Consider the following 26616-nt stretch of genomic DNA (forward strand, 5'->3'; position numbering starts at 1 on the left):
TAGGAATAAGAATTTATTTATTGATTTTTTAAATATTAATTTTACACATTACTTTTTAAATATACTAAAGGAATTTATTATAAAATCATCAGACTTCTAGCTTCCTTTCTGCCTTTTGGAAAATCATCTCAAAATAAGATGGAGAAAAAGAAACAGAAAACAGAAACTCTAACAATGAAGCAAGAAAATGACTCATCACCCTAACTTTCCATATACGAAGACAGAAAGGGGATACAGGAGTGGAAAACAGCAGAGCCCAGGATGCTGTCCCAAAGCATTGGCCAAGGGAGATGCTTGTCCCTCCAAAGCCAGCAAAGCTGAGGACTGGAGGCATAGGACAACAGAAGGTGAAATGTGGGCTAAACAAAGAGGGAGTGGTTGGAGGCTTGTATAAGGAATGGATGGATCCCCCAGGTCACCTCCCTGACACCAAGCACGAGCAGATTTATACTCTGGGGAACTGAATTAGTGGTGCTACACTCAGAAGTCTATGGCAAGAGAATGGCTGGAGTGAAGTCTTACAAGGAATGCAGGAGGATTCAGTGAGAGTTTAGAGACCTGCAACCACCTTCCTGCTCTGGGTACTCAGGCAGCCAAGTCTATACTTCTCTGGACCAGCAATTTGAGGAGTCTTCTCTGGATAAACTGGATGGTTTCTGAGGGAACACTTTCATTTAATTATATATGCTCTTTGCATATAAAAACTCACCTTACTACCTATTCTCCTCCATTTCTCATTTTAAAAAGTTACTAAACTTGGAATAAAAACAAACTTCCTTAAATAAAGAATATCAGAAAAAGAATTAACAATATACTTAAGATTAAAACTCTAGAAACATTTCTATTAGTGAGGGTCAACACAAGGGTCACCAGTACCACTATTTATAATGTGTTTTGGAGATCCAAGTCAATTCTATAAGATAAGATACACACATATGTACAAGTGTTTACACCACATATACATACATATAATAAATTTATAGAGTAAAAAAAAAGAAAGATCATTATCTGCAAATAAGTTAAATGTATATCTAGATAATCAACTAACAACCATTATCATTAATAGAGACTAGTAAGTTGGGTAATTACAAGATAATATCAAACACACCCATACAAAGACACACAAATTACTTTCTTAATAACAAAATAGAAAAGGTTATGAAAAAATCCCACTCAAATTGCAATTAAATTTTTTTGAAAAGTGAAAACACATTTAAAAAATCCCAAAAATAAGTTGGAATAAATTTATGAAATGTGAGATAAAAACTACAAAACAATTGAAAGAACTAAACAGTGAATTCTTAAAATGCAGAAAACTTGGTTCATACATGAAACGTTCCATAAATAGTAGAAATTTCAGTTTGTTGAATGACCACAAACAAAGGTAAATGACAGGTTGGAAGAAATAAAAAACACAAAAGATGAATAACCATTATGTCCAAAGAGCTCTTACTAATCAATTTTGAAAAGCCAAATAACCAGCCTGATCAGGCGGTGGCACAGTGGATAGAGCGTCGGACTGGGACACTGTGGACCCAGGTTCTAGACCCTGAGGTCGCTGGCTTGAGCGCGGGCTCACCAGCTTGAGGACAGGGTCACTGCTTTGAAGCTCAAGGTCGTTGGCTTGAACCCAAGGTCACTGGCTTGAGCAAGGGGTCACTTGCTCGCTATAGCCCCCTGGTCAAGGCGGCACATATGAAAAACAATCAATGAACAACTAGGTGCCGCAATGAAGAATTGATGCCTCTCATCTCTCTCCCTTCCTCTCTGTGTGTCCCTATCTGTCCCTCTCTCTGTCATTATAAAGAAAAGCCAAATAGCCAGCTAAAAAAAGTCCTAATGGTTAGTAGATATATAAAAAGATGTGAAATCTCACTTGAAAATCAAGTAAGAGCAAATTAAAACAAGACAATTTTGGCTGTAGGTTAGAAAATATGAAAGAGTATTATAATTCCCAGTTGGGCAAGGGTATGAGGTTGCAAAACACTGTTGTAAACTGGTACCATCTTTTCGGAGGGCAGTTTGGGAAAATGTATCAAAATTTAAATAAATTCAAAGATCTACCTATTTCTTTGAATGTAAACCTCATTCCCCATAAATACAATAGCTAACTTTAGAGGTGTTGTGATGATAGAATGCTTTGTAAACTGTAAAGTGTATATCACATATGCCACATATCATAATCCTGTTTTTAAAGAAAAATCTTTCCCCAAATTAATAAAAATATAAGAAATAGGTTATATTTCAAGCTATTGACATTTGAGACTTTCTAAATTTATCAAAGCCATGCACTCAAAACTTTTAACAAAAACTTTCCAAATAAATGATAAACACCCCTGATGAGTTCAGATTTGGTGTGCCTGTCATCTCCCTTTCTTTCCAGGGACTTGCGTAAGTAGTCAGAACCAGGATGGCAAGGATGTCATCAAGCATCCTAAAAAAACCATGGGATTTTGAGATAGAACTGAGTTCAAGTTCTCTTTCTACTTAGCAGCAAGTAATTTAGGGCGATTAAGTGACTTTTTGGTGCTTGATTCCTCATCTGTAAAACAGGGAGAATATTTTTTCTTATATAATTAAAATTTTAAATGAGATAGTCTACAAAAAATGTTAACTGTTGTTTTTATAATGCTGTGTATAATTCAAAAGCCATACTAAACTACTTCTTGAAGTATATTAAACAAAAAAAGGGGTTTTCTTCAAGCTTTTCCCCTTCCAAACTTTCAGTTCTAGTTTTAGTCTAAAAGTTTAAGAAAGGTGATATTTTAAATTTTTTGTTGTAAATCTGAGTATGGAACAGCACCTATGTTGGACCAGTTTCTAACTATAAATGCTGGTCAACAAGTATACAAGACATTAAGGCAAATGATCAAGACAGATAAAAACCACACACCCAACAACAAAACACAATAAGACACTGGGGAAAGGAGAAAGGCAGGGCTTTGGGGCCTTAAATCCTGCCAATATCTTTATTAAGATACCGTGGCCCTGGCTGATTGGCTCAGCGGTAGAGCGTCGGCCTAGCGTGCGGAGGACCCGGGTTCGATTCCCGGCCAGGGCACACAGGAGAAGCGCCCATTTGCTTCTCCACCCCTCCGCCGCGCTTTCCTCTCTGTCTCTCTCTTCCCCTCCCGCAGCCAGGGCTCCATTGGAGCAAAGATGGCCTGGGCGCTGGGGATGGCTCTGTGGCCTCTGCCCCAGGCGCTGGAGTGGCTCTGGTCACAACATGGCGACGCCCAGGATGGGCGGATTATCGCCCCCTGGTGGGCAGAGCGTCGCCCCTGGTGGGCGTGCCGGGTGGATCCCGGTCGGGCGCATGCTGGAGTCTGTCTGACTGTCTCTCCCCATTTCCAGCTTCAGAAAAAAAAAAAAAAAAAAAATTAAAAAAAAAAGAAAAAAAAAAAAAAAAAGATACCGTGATATAGTATTTGGAAGGGAGGGAGGGAGGCAAGGCTGGAGAAGGAAAGGTGGGGAGGAGAAAGAGAAAGGAGGAGAAAGAGACAGACATAGAGACAGTGAGAAAGAAAGAAGAAAAAAGGAACCGTAGATTCCTAAGAATAATTTGGTGAAGGCCTGTCAAAAGGCAAGATCTACTGACATAGCTTTGGTGTGTGGGAAATTTCAAGTAAATTTCTAGAGAATGGCAGTGTGATGAGTTATTCATAGACCACCACTAATTTGTACAATATGATATAAAAAAAGAAGCTAATATAGCTAAACAAATTTTTTAAATGCCTAAGTTCATGAGATATCAAAAATGATTATTAAGTACCTCATGAATCTCCTGGGTAATAAACATTTTCTACCCTTCTCTTCCATCTACCACTCTTTTATTTTATAACCTTAAAATTTGCAAAAACTGCCTGACCTATGGTGGCGCAGTGGATAAAGCGTCGACCTGGAAATGCTGAGGTCGCCGGTTTGAAACCCTGGGCTTGCCTGGTCAAGGCACATATGGGAGTTGATGCTTCCAGCTCCTCCCCCCTTCTCTCTCTCTGTCTCTCTCTCCTTTGTCTCTCTCCTCTCTAAAAAATGAATAAATAAAGTAAAAATAAAAAAAATTAAAAAAAAATTAAAAAAACTGTAAGGATGATAAATCAGTGGTCTCTAAAGAGCTGAGGATATGTGACCCGGGAGTGCAAAGGAGAAAACAGACCTTCTGGATATGAATCTTATTAAATGCCAAAAAAGAACATAAACTTTAATATTTTATTCACATATTTTCTCTTCATATTCTTCTGTATAAGTAATCTGTAAATAAAAATTGATAGATTTCCATTTGGGTTGTTTTAGTACAAAAAAGTACTTCTAACCTCACAGATAAAAGGAACAAGACAGTATACTTTCATCTTGGTAATTTGTTTAATGTAGTAAATAGAAATAATGTAACTATAAGGCCCTGGCCAGTAGCTCAGGCTGTTAGAGCATTGTCCTGAAATACAAAGGTTGTGGGTTCAATCCCCGGTCAGGGTACATATGGGAAGCAAACAATGAACACACAAATAAGTAGAACAACAAATGAATTCTCCCCCCATCTCTCTTTCTAAAATCAATAAAAATAATAATGTAACTATAATAAAAATTAAAATGAGACAAATGCAAGAATTATATCTTAAAAGTAACAAATATATTTGGACTTCTGGGTAAAGAGAGAAGATCAAATGCAGAGATGAACTTTTGCTAATGTGCGCCTGAAACCTGTATAATTTTGTTGAGCAGTGTCACTCCAATAAATTCAATTTTTTAAAAATCTGCTTCAAGATTAGAGGGAGATCTTGAAGAGGCAATGAAGAATTAAACAAGGCAATGAAGAATTAAAAAGCTAAAATCCAGAAGGGAAACAGGTGAACTATGCATTTTGAACATCTTTTCCCCCAAGGAGCATCTGTCAATCAAGAAGTCACAAAAGGGTCAAAAATCAAAGTCCAGCACCACTAAAGAAGAATAAGCCCTATGCTGAAGGATTACATTCTAGTAGTAAGGGTAAATGGGAGAATGGAACTACACTTAAAGGTGCAAAAGATCAGCTTCAAAACCTTACAATTGGATTCAGGTAATTCAGAATTGCTATTGCCCTTAGCCAGAACGAAGAAGAAAACAAAAGTCCTTTCTGGAGGAGAATAACATAGGCTTCAAATTACTTATATATGTCATGTTCAGTGTCCAACAATTTAAAAAAAATAAGTACATAAGGAGATAAGATATGATGAAAGAATGAACAACAGAAGCATATTCACAGGTGATATAGTGGAGTCATCAAGTATAGACTTGACAATTTAAGTAATGTTTAATATACCAAGAAAATAAAAGAGAATATTGTTATATGTCAATCTTATCTCAGTAAAACTGGAAAATATAAGTGAGGATAGTGAATACTTTGGCAAAGAAGTATCAGTAGAAACTACATAAACAAATGGAAATTCTGGAAATTAAAAACCCAGTAGACAGGTTTAACAATGTATCAGACATAGCTGAAAAGAGAATCAGTGAATTGAATGACAGGTTAGAAGACAAAACCCAAAATGACATAAGAGATTAAAAAGAATGAAATATTACAAAAAAGAAAAGAAAAGGAAGGCAAGGAAAGAAGTAAGGAGAGGAGGGAAAGGGAAGAAAAAGTCATAATAGATTCCATGAAAAGTTTTAACATCTGTAATTGAAATCTCAGGAGGAGAGGAAAGACAGAATAGAGCTAAAACATATACTGCTCACAAAAATTAGGGGATATTTCAAATATGAAGTGATTAAAAAATGAAGCATTTGATTTTTTTATTAAACAAGAACATCAGAAAAACAAATGACAAGTCAAAGAAAGTTGTTCAATTATGCAAATGAGATGAAAAACCAACTTTTATTTCATTGGTGAAAATGTACTACACAAAAGGCTGAAAGGACTGGAGTATCTGCATGTTCCCCGACCCTCTATTTTTTTTTATTTTTTATTTTTATTTTTACAGAGAGAGAGTCAGAGACAGGTATAGATAGGGACAGACAGACAGGAATGGAGAGAGATGAGAAGCATCATCAGTTTTTCATTGCAACACCTTAGTTGTTTATTAATTGCTTTCTCATATGTGCCTTGACTCCGGGCCTTCAGCAGACTGAGTAACCCCTTGCTCTAGCAAGTGACCTTGGGTCCAACCTGGTGAGCTTTTTGCTCAAGCCAGATGAGCCTGCGCTCAAGCTGGCGACCTCGGGGTCTCGAAACTGGATCCTCCGCATCCCAGTCCAACGCTCTATCCACTGTGCCACTGCCTGGTCAAGCATGACCCCCTAATTTTTATGAGCAGTATATTTAAAGAAATGATAAGACTGATAAAGATTTGTTAGGGCACAGGTAACATGAACCATAAGAATAAAAAACTAATGAGCCTGACCGGGTGGTGGCACAGTAGATAGAGCATCGAACTGAGATGCGGAGGACCCAAGTTCGAGACTTGAGGTTGCCAAGTTGAGTGTGGGCTCATCTGGTTTGAGCAAGGCTCACCAGCTTGAGCCCAAGGTCGCTGGCTCACTCAGTCTGCTGTAGACCCCCGGTCAAGGCACATATGAGAAAGAAATCAGCGAATAATTAAGGAGCTGCAACGAAGAATTGATGTTTCTCATCTCCCTTCCTGTCTGTCCCTCTCTCTCTGTCATTAAATAAATAAGTAAACAAATAAAATTTTTTAAAAAAAAGAATAAAAAGCTAATGAATTGGACTTTATCAAAAGTAAAAATTTGTCATCTTTGATAGACAGTGTTAGGAAAATTAAAGAATAAGCCACAGTATGGGAGAAAATATTTTCAATATATATACATAATACAGATTAGTATCTGGAAAATAATAAGGACTCCTACAACTCAATGAAAAGAAGACAAACCCAATTTTCCAAAAATGGCAAAAGATTTGACAAAGTCAAATGTGAAGAGACTTCACAAAGGTGAATGAGCGGCAAGTAAGCACATGAAAGGATGCTCAACATCATCAGCCATCAGGAAAACAGCTACACAGCCTCTCCACACCCGTTAGAATGGCTCAGACGAAAGGGAATGACAGTATCAAGTATTGGCTAGGATGTTAAACAACTGACTCATATACTGCTGGTGGAATACAAACATAGACAGATAAGTCCATGTAGGAAAACTATTTGGCAATTTCTCATAAGGTTAAGCATATACCTACCTGTGACCTAGATATTCCACTCCAAGGTATTTACTCAAAAAAAAAAAAAAAAAAAAAAAAAAAAAGACATATCCACACAAAGAATTGTACATAGATGTTCATACTAGCTTTATTCATAGTAACCCCAAAGTAGGACAACCCGTATGTCTATCAGTTGGTGAATGGATAAACAAATTGTGGTATATTCATACAATGGGACTCTCTTTTTAAGCAATAAGAAAGAATTAATTACTGATATACACAACAACATAGATGGATTCTCAAAGCCATTACACTGTGCCAAAGAAGCCAGAACAAAAGAATATATAATGTATGATTCTATTTACATAAAATTATTTTTGAAATGCAAACTAATCTATATCTGAAAGAAGATTAGCAGTTGGTTAGAGCTGAGAGTGAAAGTCCCACAACTGGCACAAGTAAACTTTGGAGGTGATGGACATCTTCTATATCTTGACTGTGGTAATGGTTACTTGGGTCTATGCTCCTGTCAAAACTCAATAAACTATACCCTCGTAAAGTTAAAACACATGCATATAGTGAGATACCATTAATTACCCATTGAAATACTAAAAATAAAAAGATTCTCAAAACTACAAGTCAGTAATGATGCAGAAAACTTCAACTCTCATACACTGCTGGTGGAAACGTAAACTGGTACAACCACTTTGGAAAATAATTTGGCATAATCTAGTGAAGTTAAAGAAATGTATTCCTGCCTGACCAGGTGGTGATGCAGTGGATACAGTGTCGGACTGGGACACAGAAGACCCAGGTTCGAAACCCCGAGGTTGCCAGCTTGAGCGTGGGCTCATCTGGTTTGAGCAAAGCTCACCAGCTTGAGCCCAAGGTTGCTGGCTTGAGCAAGGGGTCACTTGGTCTGTGGTAGCCCCCCGGTCAAGGCACATATGAGAAAGCAATCAATGAGAAACTAAGGTGCTGCAATGAAGAATTGATGCTTCTCATCTCTCTCCCTTCTGGTCTGTACCTATATGTCCTTCTCTCTGTCTCTCTCTGACTCTGTCACACACAAAAAAAAAAAGAGAGAGAGAGAAAGAAATGTATTCCTTATACTCAGCAATTCCACTCATAGGCATACATATCCCCTAGATAAACTCCTGCACATGTACACTAGACCAGTGGTCCCCAACCCCCGGGCCATGGACCAGTACCAGTCCGTGGGCCATTTGGTACCGGTCTGCAGAGAAAGAATAAATAACTTACATTATTTCTGTTTTATTTATATTTAAGTCTGAACGATATTTTATTTTTTTAAAATGACCAGATTCCCTCTGTTACATCCGTCTAAGACTCACTCTTGACGCTTGTCTCGGTCACGTGATACATTTATCCGTCCCACCCTAAAGGCCGGTTCGTGAAAATATTTTCTGACATTAAACCGGTCCATGGCCCAAAAAAGGTTGGGGACCACTGCACTAGACTACAGCTACAAGAATCTTCACTAGAAATAACCTTAATATTCATTTATAGTAGTATGAATAAATTGCAGTATGTTCATGCAACTGAATACTGTAGAGCAATGAACATGAACAAATTATAGTTCCACAAAGCAATATGGATGAATCTTTTAAAAATAATATCAAATGAAAGAAGCCAGCCACTAAAGCTATATCATGTTTTGATTCCATTTTGTACAAAGTTCAAAGGCAAGCCCATTTAAACTCTAGTTTTAGAAGTAAAGACAATGGTTACCTGTGAGGAAAAGGAAAGGGTTAACTGCTGGTCAATATAAAAACAAAAACTTATTAAAAAGAAAATGAAATTATTTGTATTCTAAGATATATTTCAACTTCAAGAACTCACATCATGTAAACTGTGTTTGCTATTGGAAATTACTTAAATACTGAGAAATATGAAAGACTAAACAAACTGGATAAGACTTTATCTAAATGTCCAACAAGCTAACCAACTGACAAACTATATCACAAATTCAGGAAAAAAAAGTGTCTCAGCGCTAAGGGAATATCATTTATCTGAGCACTCACCCTGATTCTTGCACTCGACCTGTAGTGAGTGTGATTAAAAGCTCTTCAGGCCCTGGCCGGTCGGCTCAGTGGTAGAGCATTGGCCTGGCGTGCAAGAGTCCCGGGTTCAATTTCCGGCCAGGGCACACAGGAGAAGCGCCCATCTGCTTCTCCACCCCTCCCCCTCTCCTTCCTCTCTATCTCTCTCTTCCCCTCCCGCAGCCAAGGCTCCATTGGAACAAAGTTGGCCCGGGCGCTGAGGATGGCTCTGTGGCCTCTGCCTCAGGCGCTACAGTGGCTCTGGTCGTGGCAGAGCGAAGCCCTGGATGGGCAGAGCATCGCCCCCTGGTGGGCGTGCCGGGTGGATCCCGGTCGTGCGCATGCGGGAGTCTGTCTGACTTCCTCCCCATTTCCAGCTTCAGAAAAATGCAAAAAAAAAAAAAAAAAAAAAAAGCTCTTCAGAAGACATATGTGGGGCATCTTAATATTACTTGCAAAATAACTCAGGTTACATCATGAATACAAATGTTATCCCACAGAAGTGCCCTGAATACATCTGTACATTTTTTAAAAATCTTTTGAAATATTAATTTAGCATTTTGCCTGGATACTGATTTACTTAATATGGCATAAGTAAATATACTCATTTCCTTGATAGGTAGAGGATTTCTGTGATGCTTTCAGAAATATAATCTAAATTCTTACTAAAATCACTATCTCATGGTTTTTAATATGAATTTATAGTGGTAAAACCAAATGAATTTCATATGGTCAATATAAATCATAACACTCTAGCTTCACAGAAAATTTAAATCCTAGATGTGAACTGAATTTTAAATAGAAACCATTTCATATTATGCTTTTTATAACAAAGAGGCTACCCACGTTGATTGATACATTTGCATCAATTTCATTATTTAATTTCCTGCTGTATGCTTCAAGACCACATTGAAATAAAATCTATTTTATCTTTCCCCACCCAAGTTAGTTCCCCTCACATTATCTTTGCCCAGATACTCACAGTAGCATTTTAACAACCATTTTAGAGATATGCTGAGATTCCACCAGAAAAAAGAATCGAGTTTCAATCATATCAGTACTTCAAAATACATGAATAAGTTTTAAATTAATATATAACAAAAGTAATATGACTTTAATTTGTCATATGTATATATCATATACATACATATATATAGATATAGGGATGGGCAAAAGGTTTACAGTTGTTCATATGGAAAATAACTAATAAATAATAATACAAGAATAAAGTGTGTTTTACATACTCATAACTATAAACCTACTTTTGCCCTTCCCTGTATCTATCTATCTATTTTTTAAATAAAGAACTCGCCCTCTTCCTTCTGCCAGTACCTACTCTGAGCCTGCTTTCCAAGGCTGTAAAGAACTACCCTTACACTCAGCTGATGTCTGACCCACTAATTATTAAACCCAAAGCTACAAGCAGTAGAAAGGAAATAGTACTGTGAAATGACAATCCAACGTTCAACTAAAGTTTTCTAAATGATGAGAGTCCAAATTGGTTAAAAAAAAAAAAAAAAAAAATTATCTCATTAAAAAATAGATATTTTTAAATAATCAAAATAATGACAGGGTGAAAGATACTCAGTTTCCCTTAGGAAAAAAATTCTCAGATAAACATTTTCAATTGGGCTGTGAACAGTATTTATTCTAGAAAATAGATTCCACTAGTATTGATCTTATATTAATATCTGTGAGGAAAAACAGACTAGATTTTATTTTAAAAGGGAAGATTAGTAAAGATACCTTTCAATATTTTAGGCAATAAAACCTAATTTTTAAAAAAAGCAGGATCAGATGCAGCGTCACTATTAATCAACATTGCTAAACCAACAAACCTGATCTACAACAATTTAATTTTTCTCCCCTGAAAGTACTAGTCTTACTTTTTTTTGAGAGAGAGAGAGAGACAAACAGACAGGGAGAGAGATGAGAAATATCAACTTATAGTTGTGGCACCTTAGTTTTTCATTGATTGCTTTCTTATATGTGCCTTGACTGGCTTCCGCCAAGCCAGTGACCCCTTGCTCAAGCCAGTGACCTTGGGCTTCAAGCCAGTGACCTTGGACTCAAGTCAGTGACCATAAGGTCATATCTATGATCCCATGCTCAAGCTGATGACCCTGCATCAAGCTGGTGAGCCTGCGCTTAAGCCGGTGACCTCAGGGTTTTGAATCTGGGTCCTCAGCATCCCAGGTCAATGTCTTATCCACTGTGCCACCATCTGGTCAGGCCAACCTAGTCCTAGGTCTTAGGAAAGGTTTCTGACAAGTCGACAGTGAAGTGAAGCTGGATTTGTCTGACTTCAGGGTGGCACCTGCTATCAGCCCCCTCATCTTGTACAACTGGATAAAGACATGACAAAAGGACAGGTCTTAAAGCCTCTGTGGCACTCCTACCTCCATTATTAAGGGACTTTAACATCATAATTCATTATCACACACATTCCAATCTTTCTAAGATCAAAGAAAAATCAGAAGTAGCTCCTTACAAAAATGACTAGAAATTCCTCATTTTAAAGATATCTGCTATAATAAGATATTTAATCCAAAGCCCTGTTCCTATTCCAGTTACCTGATAACAAAACTTGATCACAAGGATGGTGGAAAAGTGCTAAAGATGTAATTTTAATTTTATTTCCAAATAGTTTTAGAGAATCACCAAATAAACTGATGCTTTATCATTAAGCTTCATTACAGCCTGCTCCTCTGCACTGCCGGCACTGGTGGGACAGCCACGGCAATCTCTTCTTGCGGCCTCCACCTGTACTTAGCTGCTTCGGGCCAAGAAAAAAAGAAAGCTAGAAAGTAAACATGTGTTTCTTTCTTTCTTTGTTTCTACTGAAGGTAAAGGTGAGAGAGAGAGAGATAGAGAAACATTGATCCAAACTGGCAACCTCTGCGTTTCCAGATGATGTTCTAACCAACCAAGCCATCTGGAAAGGGGTACACATATGCATCTTTAAGTATTTAAACATGTCTGAGTATCTGCCAGCTGCATCCCTGAATCCAAAATACATATCACTGTGGCAATCCTGTAGAATTAGCCTTGCTTCTTGTCCTACTTCACCATGGCATCTCATTCCCAGAAATATAATTCATTCCTTTTGCTGCATACCTCGGTGACCTCAGGACTGGGTTCTTCTTTTATATGTTGGGGTCCCTTAGCCTGTACCCCTAATAACGGGTTATTAAAGCTCTTCAATACCTACTGTAACTCCTTGACAGGTGGATTTCTGGTTGCCCAGCCTAACCAGGACTTGGGTTCTATACAGACCTCGACCAACTGCATGTTACTCATCCCTTCTCCCTTAAAACATATAATATGTCCCAGTTATATAGTGATTAACAGAATCTTGAACCTGCTCCCATGTCTAGTTCTGTGCTGCAACTAGGCAGAAGCTCTGCTTAGATTCATCATTCTGGTGTCCCTTGATCCCTAATTATGCTCTTGAGTATATGGCTTAATAAGCAGAATAGTTAAGAAAAGGCAATGCTCATAGCCAAAGTAGTTAGGTAAATAAAACACACACTCGCTTCATACTCATTTTGAAACATCTCCTAATTTTTGTAAGCAGTAATATATAAAAGATGGAGAGATGGTATGGTTTAAAAAAAAAAAAGAACATAAAGCCTGGAAAGCACCCTCAAATTCCAACAAATGTGACACACTGGCCACGCTTCGGTTTTCTCCTCTTCAAATAACAATAACTGAGATGATTAGTAAAGTGGTCTCAGTATCTGTGAGGCTGAAAAAAGTCATCCAAGCATGTCTTCTGGCCAACTCAGATCCTAGGGATCCATTTAACTTTCAAATATTTAACTAGGTACTGGGGATCCACTTAACTTTTAAACATCATTTTTGTGTGTGACAGACAGAGGGACAGATAGGGACAAAACAGACAGGGAGGAAGAGATGAGAAGTATCAATTCTTTGTTGTGGCACCTTAGTTATTCATTGATTGCTTTCTCATATGTGCCTTAACCGGGGGGCTACAGCAGAGTGGGTGACCCCTTGCTCAAGCCAGCGACCCTGGGCTCAAGCCAGCGACCTTTGGGCTCATGCCAGCAACCATGGGGTCATGTCTATGATCCCACGCTCTGACGCTCAAGCTGTTGAGCCCACACTCAAGCCAGAGACATCGAAGTTTCAAACCTGAATCCTCTGCATCCCAGTCTAAAGCTCTATCCACTGTGCCACCACCTGGTCAGGCAACTTTCAAACATTTTAATAAAGATTAAAAAGGAATCACCTTGGCCCTGGCCGGTTGGCTCAGCGGGAGAGCGTCAACCTGGCGTGCGGGGGACCCGGGTTCAATTCCCGGCCAGGGCACATAGGAAAAGCGCCATTTGCTTCTCCACCCCCCCTCCTTCCTCTCTGTCTCTCTCTTCCCCTCCCGCAGCCAAGGCTCCATTGGAACAAAGATGGCCCGGGCACTGGGGATGGCTCCTTGGCCTCTGCCCCAGGCGCTAAAGTGGCTCTGGTCGTGGCAGAGTGACGCCCAGGAGGGGCAGAGCATCGTGCCCTGGTGGGCAGAGCGTCGCCCCTGGTGGGCATGCTGGGTGGATCCCGGTCGGGCGCATGTGGGAGTCTGTCTGACTGTCTCTCCACGTTTCCAGCTTCAGAAAAATAAAAAAAGAAAAAAGAAAAAAGGAATCACCTTGGCCCTGGCCAGTTGGCTCAGTGGTAGAGCATCAGCCCAGCATGTGGAAGTACCAAGTTCAATTCCCAGTCAGGGCACATAGGAGAAGTGTCCATCTGCTTATCCACCCTTCCCCCTCTCCTTCCTCTCTCTCTCTCTCTTCCCCTCCTGCAGTAAAGGCTCCATTGGAGCTAAATTGACCCAGGCTGCTGAGGACGGCTCCATGGCCTCCGACTCAGGTGCTAGAATGGCTCCAGCTGCAATGGAGCAATGCCCAGATGGGCAGAGCATCGCCCCCTGGTGGGCATGCTGAGTGGATCCTGGTCGGGTGCATAAGGGAGTCTGTTTCTCAGCTTCCCTGCTTCTAACTTCAGAAAAATACCAAAAAAAAAAAAAAAAAGGAATCACCTTACATACAAAGGTTGAGAATTTCCAGACTCTTTATCAGAGATTCTCAATAGATACAAATGGATTTACACCTGGGGTAGTGGCGTAGTTATAGCTCTAACAAATCACAACCACGCACATATCATCATTTTTCAATGAGTGTCATGAAAAGCTGGGAGTCCTGTTCTAGATGATCACCAAGGCCTCCTACAGATATATGATTCTGTGATTCTAATACTGCAGATTTTCATACAATGGTGTACTCATAGGGTCATGCTATAGGAGTTACCTTTTTATAAGGAAGATGGGTTTGAACTGCTGCATGTCCTCTGAAGGATATGCAGCTTGTATATCCAAAACATTAGCAAGGTTACTATCCTCCATAACCTATTCATGAAGAGTCTATTAGCCTGACCTGTGGTGGCACAGTGGATAAAGCATTGACCTGAAATGCTGAGGTCACCGGTTTGAAACCCCAGACTTGCCCAGTCAAGGCACATATGGGAAGCAACTACTACGAGTTGATGCTTCCAACTTCTCCCTCACCTCTATCTGAAAGTCAATTAAAAAAAAAAAAAAAGAGCCTTAGAGGTAAGAAAGTGATCTCTATAATTTTGCATGATTTTCAGTGGCTTATTCAACAATCTTGTAAAAATAAGCTTTTTAGGGATAAGTAGACTATTTAGGAATTGAGGCAAGTTCTAACCAACTAACCTAGCCAAAAATCGAGCTACAAATTCTGAAAATTTCTTACTGAACTCAAAAAAAAGTTATCGATTGAAGTGAACCTTGAGTTGCTCTTAAATGGTAGATGAGAGAAAACAAAAACTGATTTTGGCACTGTGCTTGTCATACAAAATATAAATTGAGAAATCATGAAAATGAACAAAAAGCAGAAAATAAAATGCTAACTCAGAGAGTCAGGTTAATACATAAAGACAGCCAGCTAAGGTCTGTACACACAGTATGGACTTAACCGTACAGCTCCCTGTACTTGAAGTCAAAGCAATTTCATCATACTCTGTTCTATGAGCTAAACATAATTAGCAAAAACACACTGCCCTTTAGAAAGAAGTATGCACATCAATCAATTATAAAGGGATAAAATTGCCTGACCTGTGGTGGCACAGTGGATAAAGCGTCGACCTGGAAATGCTGAGGTCACCGGTTCGAAACCCTGGGCTTACCTGGTCAAGGCACATATGGGAGTTCGCTTCCAGCTCCTCCCCCTTCTCTCTCTCTGTCTCTCTCTCTTCTCTCTCCCTCTCTGTCTCTCTCTCTCCCTCTCTCCTCTCTAAAAATGAATAAAAAAAATAAAAATAATAAAGGGATAAAATTATAAAGGGGTAAAAATTACTAGAATATCCAATTAAGAAAAATCCTAGATTAATGACTAGGACTTTAAAAGGACCCTATAAGCACATGCAAAACTTTTGAATATATGTATTTTTAGGACAAAGATTTTCTTACGTTAGATTCTTATTGAGATTATGACCCCAAACTGATCACAGAACTCATAGATTTAAGTAAAAATCCAAAATCTTTTTGGATTAAGTATCTTTGGTATCATTTGTCTTAATTTAAGAAAAAACAGTTTTGTTAATGTAAGCTGCTGCTACAGAAATGGTGCTGCTTTTATTTTTGGCCACTTTTCTAGGACTGTGTAAAATGTATGGTACTTAGTGCAAAACATGGAGATATTATACAGTGTAACAACTGAAAGGAAAAAAAGATCTGATATAATAAGATACCAACCATATCAAGTTGCATATCAAGAAGTGTTCGTACAACCAAAGTAACATTGAAGAGACTCTATATGTATTTAATCAATAGAGTGAGCAAACTCTCCTGAGGAGGAACCAATAAGCCAAATCAATAGTACCATATTGCCCTCTACTGGACTCCACTAGTAAAGATAAAACTAAAAGGAATCAACAGGACTTTCAAATGTTTACTTTTTGAAGGACTTAATGAAATGCTCTTTTCCCATAAATTTAAGTTTAGCCTAATATTAGCATAATCCTGGGTCATTATTCTATGGTAATCTTAGTGTGGCACTAACTTAATGTGGTGTCAAAGGTTAGAGGAATCAATGATGAATATAAAGTAAAAAATAACTACTATAATAAATATTTTTCTTAATATAGGATCTTGGAATTGAAAAGGCTGAATAAAGTCTAACCAACTATATGGTACATATCTTCCTTCTATATATATGCCAACTAGTTGAGTTGCCCAGCTTTGGCTTATATATTCTGGTGGTAGAAAACTCACCATCCTTGAAAACAGTCTATACTTTTTTGGGTAATTCCTTATAGCTGAAACTATTTCCCTCCTGATCCTATCTCTGCAGCAGAAAACCCCTCAAATATTTAAATAGAGCAAATTAATCCCACTAAATCACCTATTCTCTAAATTAAATATTAATCAAGTTCCTTCCAGTGGCTCCTGTGACCAGGTTTCAGATGTCTCCACCGTTCTGAATGCACTCCTCTGTATGTGTATTCCTTTCTTTTATTGCTGCCATAACAAATTACTGTAAACTTCGTGGGTTAAAACAACACAAACTTATTTTCTTATAGTTCTTCAGGTCAGAAGTCCAACACAGGTCTCAATGGGCTAAAATAAAAAGGCCGAAAGGGCTATGTTCCTTTCTGGAAGTTGTAGGCTAGGAGAACTCATTTCCTTGCCTTTTTCAGCTTCTAGAAGCCACCCACATTTCTTGGCTTATGGCTCCCTTCTACTTTCTTCAAAGTGAACAACAGAGCATCTCTCTGACCATTCTTCCATGATCACATCTTCTTCTGACTCTGACCCCAGCCAGAAAGGGTAGTTTTAAGGACTCATGCAATTAGGTTGGGCTTACCCCAGATAATTTGGAATAATCTCTCCAACTCATGATCCTTAATCTTTTTTTTTTTTTTTAATTTTTCTGAAGTGAGAAGCAGGGAGGCAGAGAGACAGACTTCCACATGCACCCAACTGGGATCTATCTGGCAAACCCACTAGGGGGTGATGCTCTGCCCATCTGGGACGTTGCTCTGTTGCAACCAGAGCCATTCTAGTGCCTGAGGTGGAAGCCATGGAGTGATCCTCAGCACTTGGGCCAACTTTGCTCCCACAGAGCCTTGGCTGCGGGAGGGGAAGAGAGAGAGAAAGAGAGAAAGGAGAGGGAAGGGTAAAGAAGTAGATGGGTGCTTCTCCTGTGTGCCCTGGCTGGGAATCGAACCCAGGACTTCCACATGCCAGGCTGATGCTCTACCACTGGGCCAACCAGCCAGGGCTGGTCCTTAATATTAATTACATCCAGCCTGACCAGGCGGTGGCACAGTGAATAGAGCGTTGGACTGGGATGCTGAGGACCGAAGTTCGAGACCCCAGGTCACCAGCTTGAGCACGGGCTCATCTGGTTTGAGCAAAAGCTCACCAGCTTAGACCCAAGGTCGCTGGCTCCAGCAAGGGGTTACTTGGTCTGCTGAAGTCCCGTGGTCAAGGCACATATGAGAAAGCAATCAATGAACAATTAAGGTGTCGCAATGGCTAATTACATCCACAAAGTCCCTTTTAATTTTTCATGTAAAGGAACATTCACAAATTTCTAGTACTAAAATATGGGTTACTACAAAATGCCTTCTCATCTACCCTTGTTCCTCCTAAAGTAGAAAGTAACATAAGGGTTTATTAGCCTAGTCTTAATACTTTTGAAATTTTCCAAAATAAAAAGTCAAATAAATATATCTAATATATAAATACAAATTAAATATAAATGTTTATGTAAATAGAGAGGAAAGGAGGAGAGGGAGATAGCAAGAGAGTGGTATTCCCCATTACTTCTTCATAGGGATATGTTTTTATTTCTAAACTTTCTTTTATTGGTTGGGATAACATAGTTTTGTTTTTTTGTTTTCATTTTTCCGAAGCTGGAAACCAGGAGGCAGTCAGACAGACTCCCGCATGCGCCCGACCGGGATCCACCCGGCATGCCCACCAGGGGGCGATGTTCTGCCGCTCTGGGGCATTGCTCTGTTGCATCCAGAGCCATTCTAGCACCTGAGGCAGAGGCCACAGAGCCATCCTCAGTGCCCGGGCCATCTTTGCTCCAATGGAGCCTCGGCTGCGGGAGGGGAAGAGAGAGACCGAGAGGAAGGAGAGGGGAAGGGGTGGAGAAGCAGATGGGCGCTTCTCCTGTGTGCCCTGGCTGCGAATCGAACCCGGGACTCCTGCACGCCAGGCCGACGCTCTACTGCTGAGCCAACCAGCCAGGGCCAGGGATAACATAGTTTTAATTGAAGTGTCAATTGCACTTTCTCTGTACCTCCTAATCCTTTTCATTTACCTTTCAGCCCAGATCCCTATGCCATTTTTCTTTGGATGCCTTTCCTTTGGACTGTTTAAAATCCATCTATCAAAAGTCTAGGATATATTCTAATTATGCCCGTTTCTCCCTTCCTATCAGTAATACAAATCTTAAAAGGTTGTCCATTTTCATTTAGGACTACATTAGTCCCACCATTATTCTCTAGGACAGTGGTTCTCAAACTGTGGTCTTTGTACTAACAACACCAACATTACACATGAACTTGTTGGAAATACAAATTCATGGGTCCCACTGATACTACTGTGTCAGAATACCGGGAGATGGGACCTGAGAAACTCTCCAAATGAGTCTTATTTACTAAAGTTTGAGAACCACTACTTTAGGAAAAGAAACTGTTCCAATTCAAAAGCTATCAGACAATGTGCTTTTAACCAAATGTGATTTCCAAAAAGTGCCTAAATACTGGGAGTCCCTCATGCTACTGTGTACATTAACCTTTGTGACTGTTTTATGCCTGAACTCATCACCTCTTCCTTTGGCCAAAGGGCACACAGCACACTTCCACTTCTGCATCCATCCCATTTCTCTCATTTTAAATTCTGCCCTAGGTGGTATTCAGTATCTTCTACTCACAGGATCTCAATGCAGATATAATTTCTTGCCATATCACACTATTATATATCTTTCTTTAAGATATCTGAGCCTATTAGTATTTTTTATTGATTGATTTTAGAGAGAGACAGAGAAACATCAATTTATTTTTCCACTTATTACACATTCATTGGTTGATTCTTGTATGTGCCATGACTGGGGGTTGAACCCACAACCTTTAAGTATCAGGGCGATGCTCAAACCAACTGAGCAACCTGCCCAGGTATCTGGGTCTATATCAAAGACATCCTCTATTGTTACGTTCAAATGGTAAGCCCAAATCTAGAAAGTCACCAAGACAGTCATGAGATATTTATTGTTCTCCTTTATAATCTCAACTTTATTTTGTCATTCAAATTTTGTGTGTTGTTATGAAGATATTGAAGCTTCTAAGTATTACATCCAAGTAGTATTCAGTCTAAAACTGTCCTAGCCAGATCAGCTGGTTCCTAGGAAAACACACAGGAGAGTATTCCATCCTTCCCTCCATCCTCTCTCAAACTCAGTGAAAGATGATGATGATGATATTAATGGCAAGTTTTTCTTCCTAACCTTTTTTTTTTTTTTTTTTTTTTTTGTATTTTTCTGAAGCTGGAAACAGGGAGAGACAGTCAGACAGACTCCTGCATGCAGACTCCTGCATGCGCCCGACCGGGATCCACCCGGCACGCCCACCAGGGGCAACGCTATGCCCACCAGGGGGCGATGCTCTGCCCCTCCGGGGCGTCGCTCTGCCGCAACCAGAGCCACTCTAGCGCCTGGGGCAGAGGCCAAGGAGCCATCCCCAGCGCCCGGGCCATCTTTGCTCCAATGGAGCCCTGGCTGCGGGAGGGGAAGAGAGAGACAGAGAGGAAGGAGGGGGTGGGGGTGGAGAAGCAAATGGGCGCTTCTCCTATGTGCCCTGGCCAGGAATCGAACCCAGGTCCCCCGCACTCCAGGCCGACGCTCTACCGCTGAGCCAAACGGCCAGGGCCTCTTCCTAACCTTTTAAATTAGTGCTTTTATGATAATGATAAATAAAAACTATAGCTGTAGCCAGAAAGGGATTGGTAGGGCCCAGAATATAGAGATTAATATTAACAAATTTAATAGATTGATTTAAAAAAATCCTTTACTTGAAATCATCCCTTTCCTTGGTTCTTTTGTAAGCAGGAATAGAACAAGTACTACCATGGTGACTAAAAAGTTTATTTGCTTTCAAATCCATGTATCTGTGATCATAATTTTCATCTTTAGAAGTGGGAAAAAATGACTCAATTGTATATTCCACTCTGAATTATGAGATAACTAGTACCTATCAATGTCATGGATATTAATATATTTACTCTATACACAGACAAATAAGTTCTAAGTTTTATAAGACTTAAGTTGAAAACCCACATTGTAGAAAAAACATGTTACCAAATAAGTTACAGAATTTATATTCAAAATGCAATAATAGTCTGAAGATGTGTAAATTATTTAAACTGGGAACTGTAACAAATAAGTTACCTCGTTTGAAAAACAATTTATATCCAGTCTGCCCCATAACATATCTCAACGCTAAAGTAACAAAGACAACAATAAAATAAAATAACAAAACATAATAAAATGAAGCATAAGCACAATTTGCTGAAGAAATGTGGGTTGTGAAAATAGTATGCTGCATATAAAACTGTATTTTTTGAATAGTTATTATTCTTAAGATATGAATGGGTAAAAATACACTACTCATTAACAAAAAGTAAAACAATGAATCACTTAACAAACTAACTTGTAGAAAGTATTGATTCCTCAATAATAGAAACAGTCCTGTTTCTGCTAGTCTAGCGGCTAAAATCAATTACAAAAAGTAAGTAGAGTTGAAGCAGAATAATTCTATTTTTTAAAACAATATCTTTTATTTCTAAAATGAAATATAAATACTCCATAAGTATTCAATAAATATTAAATCAATATTGTTAAAATCATCACATAAGTGATAAATATGAATAACACAAATTTTAATGTTAAAATTTAAACTTTGAGAGGAGTTTGGTGGTAAGATATATAACCACACTCAGAAAATATATTGTACAATTGACACTTGAACAAAGAGAGGGTGAAAGAGGTGTCCTTTTCCCCCTGCAGTCAAAACTCCATGGATAACTTTTGACTCCCTAAAAATAAACCTACTAATAGCCAACTGTTGACCAATAATATAAACAGTTGATTAGCACATATTTTGTATGTTATATGTATTACATACTGTATTCTTACAAGAAGTAAGCTGAAGAAAAGATGTTATTAAGAAAATCATAAAGAAGAAAAAATACACAAAGTTTTTTTAGAAAAAAAAAATCTGTGTAGCCTGATCAGGCGGTGGCACAGTGGGCAGAGCATTAGACTGGGATGCAGAGGACCCAGGTTTGAAACCCCGAGGTTGCTGGCTTAAGCTCCGGCTAATCAGGCTTGAGCGCGGGCTCACCAGCTTGAGCACGGGGTTGCTGGCTTGAGTGTGGGATCATAGACATGTCCTCATGGTCGCTGGTTTGAGCCCAAAGCTCTCTGGCTTGAGCACACGGTCGCTAGCTTGAGCAAGGGGTCACTTGCTCTGCTGTAGCCCCCGGTCAAGGCACAAGAGAAAGAAATCAATGAACAACTAAGGTGCTACAACAAAGAATTGATACTTCTCATCTCTCTCCCTTCCTGTCTGTCTGTTCCTATCTGTCCCTCTCTCTCTCTCTCTGTCTGTCTTCGTAAAAAGAAAAAAGAAAAAAATATCTGTGTACAAGTGGAGCCCTTCAGTATAAACCTTTGTTGTTCAAGGGTCAACTGTACTTCTCATTCCTATTTCTGTTACTCAAACACTGTAACTTTTGTGAGTCACTTAGCTTTTGGAAATCTGTTTTTCTCTACCAAAACTAGACACTGAAGATGACCTATCAGTGAGAAATGCTTTGATGATTGACTAGAAAATGACGTAAGTGGGTATAAGCCTCAGTATATCATCATCATTCCCTTTATTCCTTCATTTGCTCAGTTATCTTGTCATCAACAGAGGTACCACTTAACGTCGTCTCCTCTTTTTCACTTCCCAGCTCTTATCTATTATTCAAATAGTTTTAAATCAATTTCAGCCTTCTAGAGGCTAATAACATGCTCAACCAAAGAAGGTGATGGTATAAGACAATGTTCTGGTGATGCTTTGGGATTCTTCACAAAAGGATTTTTTTTTTTTTTTTTTGGTGACAGAGACAGAGAGAGGGACAGATAGGGACAGACAAGAAGGAAGGGAGAGAGATGAGAAGAATCAATTCTTTGTTGCAGCTCCTTAGTTGTTCATTGACTGCTTTCTCATATATGCCTTGACTGGGGGCTTCAGCAGAGCAAGTGACCCTTGCTCAAGCCAGCAATCTTGGGCTCAAACCAGATGAGCCTGAGCTCAAGCTAGGGACCTTGGGGTTTTGAACCTGGGTACTCTGCATCCCAGTCTGATGCTCTATCCACTGCGCCACTGCCTGGTCAGGCACAAAAGGATATCTTATACATACAAATGGGTATGTTTAGAACTTGTAATTTGAGATTTCAGAGACCATGCTCCCTATACTTCATGTAACAGTATTAACAAAAATAGTTTTGTTTTCATGTCAGCTTTGACATGAATGTTACAGTAATGAGTATTCTTTTTCAATAAGGAAAAAAGTTAAAATAGACATAAGACTATTTCCCCGTTTACCATTGACTAAAAGAGATGCTACCATTTTATATTTTACTCCAGAAAACAAGAAGGTTCATCATAATTCAAATAACCCTATCCTAGATCATTATAAAATGCACACTTCTCCTCCCTGCCCCCACCACACTCAAGTCTCTGGATTCCTGGTCAATTCTCTTTCTCTGACCACACAAAGCTTATCTTCTATGAATGGCTTCTACTGAATGAGGGCCTTTTAAAAGGATGGCAGTCTTGTGATGAATACACTAATCTGAACTAGTTAATTCCTTTTTGCATCCATTCACTCAATATTATTAAATAGCTATAGAAATGTAATACTTTCATTCAATAGGTACACAAAATATAAAAATATATAATATGGTAAGGAATATTTCTACATTTATATTTTCTGAGAAACTTCTAGTGTGCATTTTATATGTAGTTTTATGTGTGTAAATGACCTTACCTCTCTTACAGATAGCTGTGGTGGGAAGGAGACTGAAAATACTAAGCTGGTGAATTCAAATCCAGAGGCCTCAACCGTTTGGCACACCTAAAAAAGTATTAAATAAAAGTTATTTTTATTACATAAAAATGTTTTCTATAAATTCCCAGGAATTGCTAAAAAAAAAATATTTTTTTTTTTACTAATCTTCATAACATAAATTTTTGGTCCAGGAGATGACCCTGTAAAACTTTTAAACTTTCACCTTTGAGTAGGGAACTCTCATAAACATCCTGAAATCAAATATTTGCTAACTATGACCCTGAAGTCTGACATCACCAAAACAGCCAGGACTCACCTGCAGAACAATCTGCGGAATTTCAAAATAGTTTTTTATTCAATTACCCCATAATTTTAAAAAGATTTTAAACAAAGTAAAGTCAAATATGGAACTCTTGACAGCTGGACACAAAAGGCAATCCTACATTCAAACATGTAACTTCCATAAGGCCTTTCTAGACACTAATAGGTATGACTAAGAAAGAACTTTTCTCTAAGTTCTTACTTATGTTATATAGCAAAGGGAAAACTGCAATATATTTTTCAATTTAATAGCACTTATAATTCTGGCCGGATGGCTCAGATGGTTAGAGCATCGTCCTGAAGCACAGAGGTTGCTGGTTCAATCCCTGGTCAGAGCACATACAGAAACAGATCAATGTTCCTGTCTCTTTCTCTCCCTCTCTCCCTTCCTCTCTCTCTAAAATCAATAAAATAAATATTAAAAAAAAAAAGAGGCCCTGGCCAGTTGGCTCAGCAGTAGAGCATTGTCCCAGCATTTGGAAGTCCCAGGTTCAATTTCCAGCCAGGGCACACAGGAGAAGCGCCCCTCTGCTTCTCCACCCCTCCCCCTCTCCTTCCTCTCTGTCTCTCTCTTCCCCTCCCGCAGCCAAGGATCCATTGGAGCAAAGCTGGCCCGGGTGCTGAGGATGGCTCCATGGCCTCCGTCTCAGGTGCTAGAATGGCTCCAGTTGCAGCAGAGCAACGCCCCAGATGAGCCAAGCATCACCTCCTGGTGGGCATGCGGGGTGGATTCTCATCAGGCGCATGTGGGAGTCTGTCTGTCTGCCTCCTCACCCTCCTCACTTCAAAAAAATACCCCCCAAAAAGAAAAAAAAGAATAGCACTCATGACTGAAATATATGAATGAATACAGATTTCATTACTTTTCTGATATCATGTTGATAACAAGATAATTTGAGATTAAACAGGGTTTTCAATTTTTTAAATAAATTAAGAAAATATTTTAATAATCCATTAGTGTGAAACAAGTTGAAATACAGGCTTATTCCTGTAGATACAAGAACTCTAGGTCTGAAAATCTCTACATAATTGCACATATAATAAAAAAAGACAGATTATTTACCTTTTTAATGAACTCTTTTTCACAGAACTCTTGAAGAATTCCTAGGCATACATTGCATACATTTGAATTTGAGCTCTTGGAAGCAATGCCTCCATCTTCAATAACGGAGACCCCTCCTTCTCCGTTTTGACTCAGATTACCAGTCCCATCAATCCCATCTTCTAGCTCCAGTAGTCGAATTTTCTTGGGAGGAGGGTTTGGAACTTCCAAAATTAATTCACCTTTTTCAGTTTTCAGAAATTTCTGTAGTTCATTGAGTAAATCCTAGAAAGTCAATTAAAAAAAAAAAGTAATAATCCAAGGGTAAAATGAAGTATGAAAACAGGAGTGAATATTATGACATATCACAGACTTGCCTAATGTTGATTTACTATATTAATTCTAGAGCAATGAATTAATTTTATTAGCAACCATTGGCTTTCTGGGTAATTTAAAAGAGAATTACCTAATTCCATAATAAACATGTGAACATTTTTTCAAAAGAGTTTCATATATCAGTGAAGCTAAAGTCCCAAACCTGAAGCAAAACGGCTCCATTAAGAAATTTATTAATTTGGCTTGTAGTTCTTTGTGGGGTCATTCACTTGCTAATTTCAGTAAAAAGAAGAGGAAAGGAAGAGGAGGAGATGGAGGGGGAAGGGGAAAAAGGAATACTCTTAAATTCTAATTATTAACAAATAGAAATACACACTGATTTTCCATTATTGCTAGGTTATTTAATCATTTCACAACCACTAAAACCTTATGTACAACTTTTATTTAATGTGAAATCTGAAAAATTAGAGATTAGAAGTCTAAGTAAAAATAATTTCAAGACAATTTATGAAACAAAGGTAAAAAGATTAGCAATGCTGAAATTTGGCACTATAATTAAAAACCATTTATATACATTAATTGAAAAAAGCCCTCAACTACATTCTGTTGTGTCTAATTTTTGTCAGCTTTTGTATTAGAATGTTAAAAGTGGCATTCCTTTGAAACCATTCTCACATTTCAGATACTCTACTCATTTAAATACCCAGAGGACTTTCCTCCTATTTTGTCTAAATTAAACAGGCTTTATTATTCAGTTGTTGTATAAATATCCTTTCAAATTCACTCAGATTACAATTTACTGACTGTAAAAGGAAAAGTCTTTCACTCAAACAAATTTAAGTCATTTTATTAAAACATTAGCTCTCCTATTTTGTCTTTAACAGAGAAATACTTATACATATATACAAAAACAGGTATGTTATGATCCACACAAATATGCTTATTATTACCTAAGATATGTCAGTATAACAGTACATATATATGTATACATATAGTTATATGAATAGAACAGGTCAAAATTTAAGTACATTTTCCAAAAAAAAGTCTTCATATATTTTCATGTTTATTTACATAAAGTGATACAAAGAAAAGTTGGTAACACTGTCATGTTATATAATATATATTTTAAATGTTACAATATAGGCACAGAATAATAGATTCTGTCTTTAAAAATGTGTTAAGACAAGTTACACAAAACAAGTCTTATTACTTCATAGTCATCGTGTATATAAATATACACATTTAATTATCATAACATGTGTACCATTTCCAGTTTTCAAAATGTTTTCACATACTTTATCAGATATTGTCCCTTAAAATCCTGTGAGGTGGATGTTATCATCATTCCCATTTACAGAGGAGAAAACTGAAGATGGAAAGTGGTGGAACTGGGATTCAAATCCATGTCTTCTAGCTCCAAATTCTAGGCTTTGGATTCAGACAGAGAGTTCATATCCTAGCTTGCTCACTTAATAGCTGTGTAACTTTGGACAGGTTGCTTAACCTCTCTGTGCCTCAGTTTCTTCATCTGAAAATAGAGACAATCATAGTATGTACTTACCTAATA

The 26616-nt window shown here is 38.4% G+C and overlaps 1 protein-coding gene across 3 annotated transcripts in view; it reads right to left on the minus strand.

The window, feature by feature from the left end:
• The window catches only part of PUS10 (pseudouridine synthase 10), a 77852-nt gene that overhangs the window by 46124 nt on the left and 5112 nt on the right, over positions 1-26616 (minus strand). For all 3 annotated transcript variants that reach the window (XM_066267197.1, XM_066267198.1, XM_066267196.1), the window contains exons 3-4: positions 24735-24998; positions 23330-23416 (exon numbers count right to left, since the gene is read on the minus strand). In XM_066267197.1, the coding sequence (XP_066123294.1) occupies positions 23330-23416; positions 24735-24998 (351 nt within the window). The remainder of the gene's footprint in view (positions 1-23329; positions 23417-24734; positions 24999-26616) is intronic.

Source organism: Saccopteryx bilineata, chromosome 3 (genome assembly GCF_036850765.1).
Source record: "Saccopteryx bilineata isolate mSacBil1 chromosome 3, mSacBil1_pri_phased_curated, whole genome shotgun sequence".
Lineage (NCBI taxonomy): Eukaryota > Metazoa > Chordata > Mammalia > Chiroptera > Emballonuridae > Saccopteryx > Saccopteryx bilineata.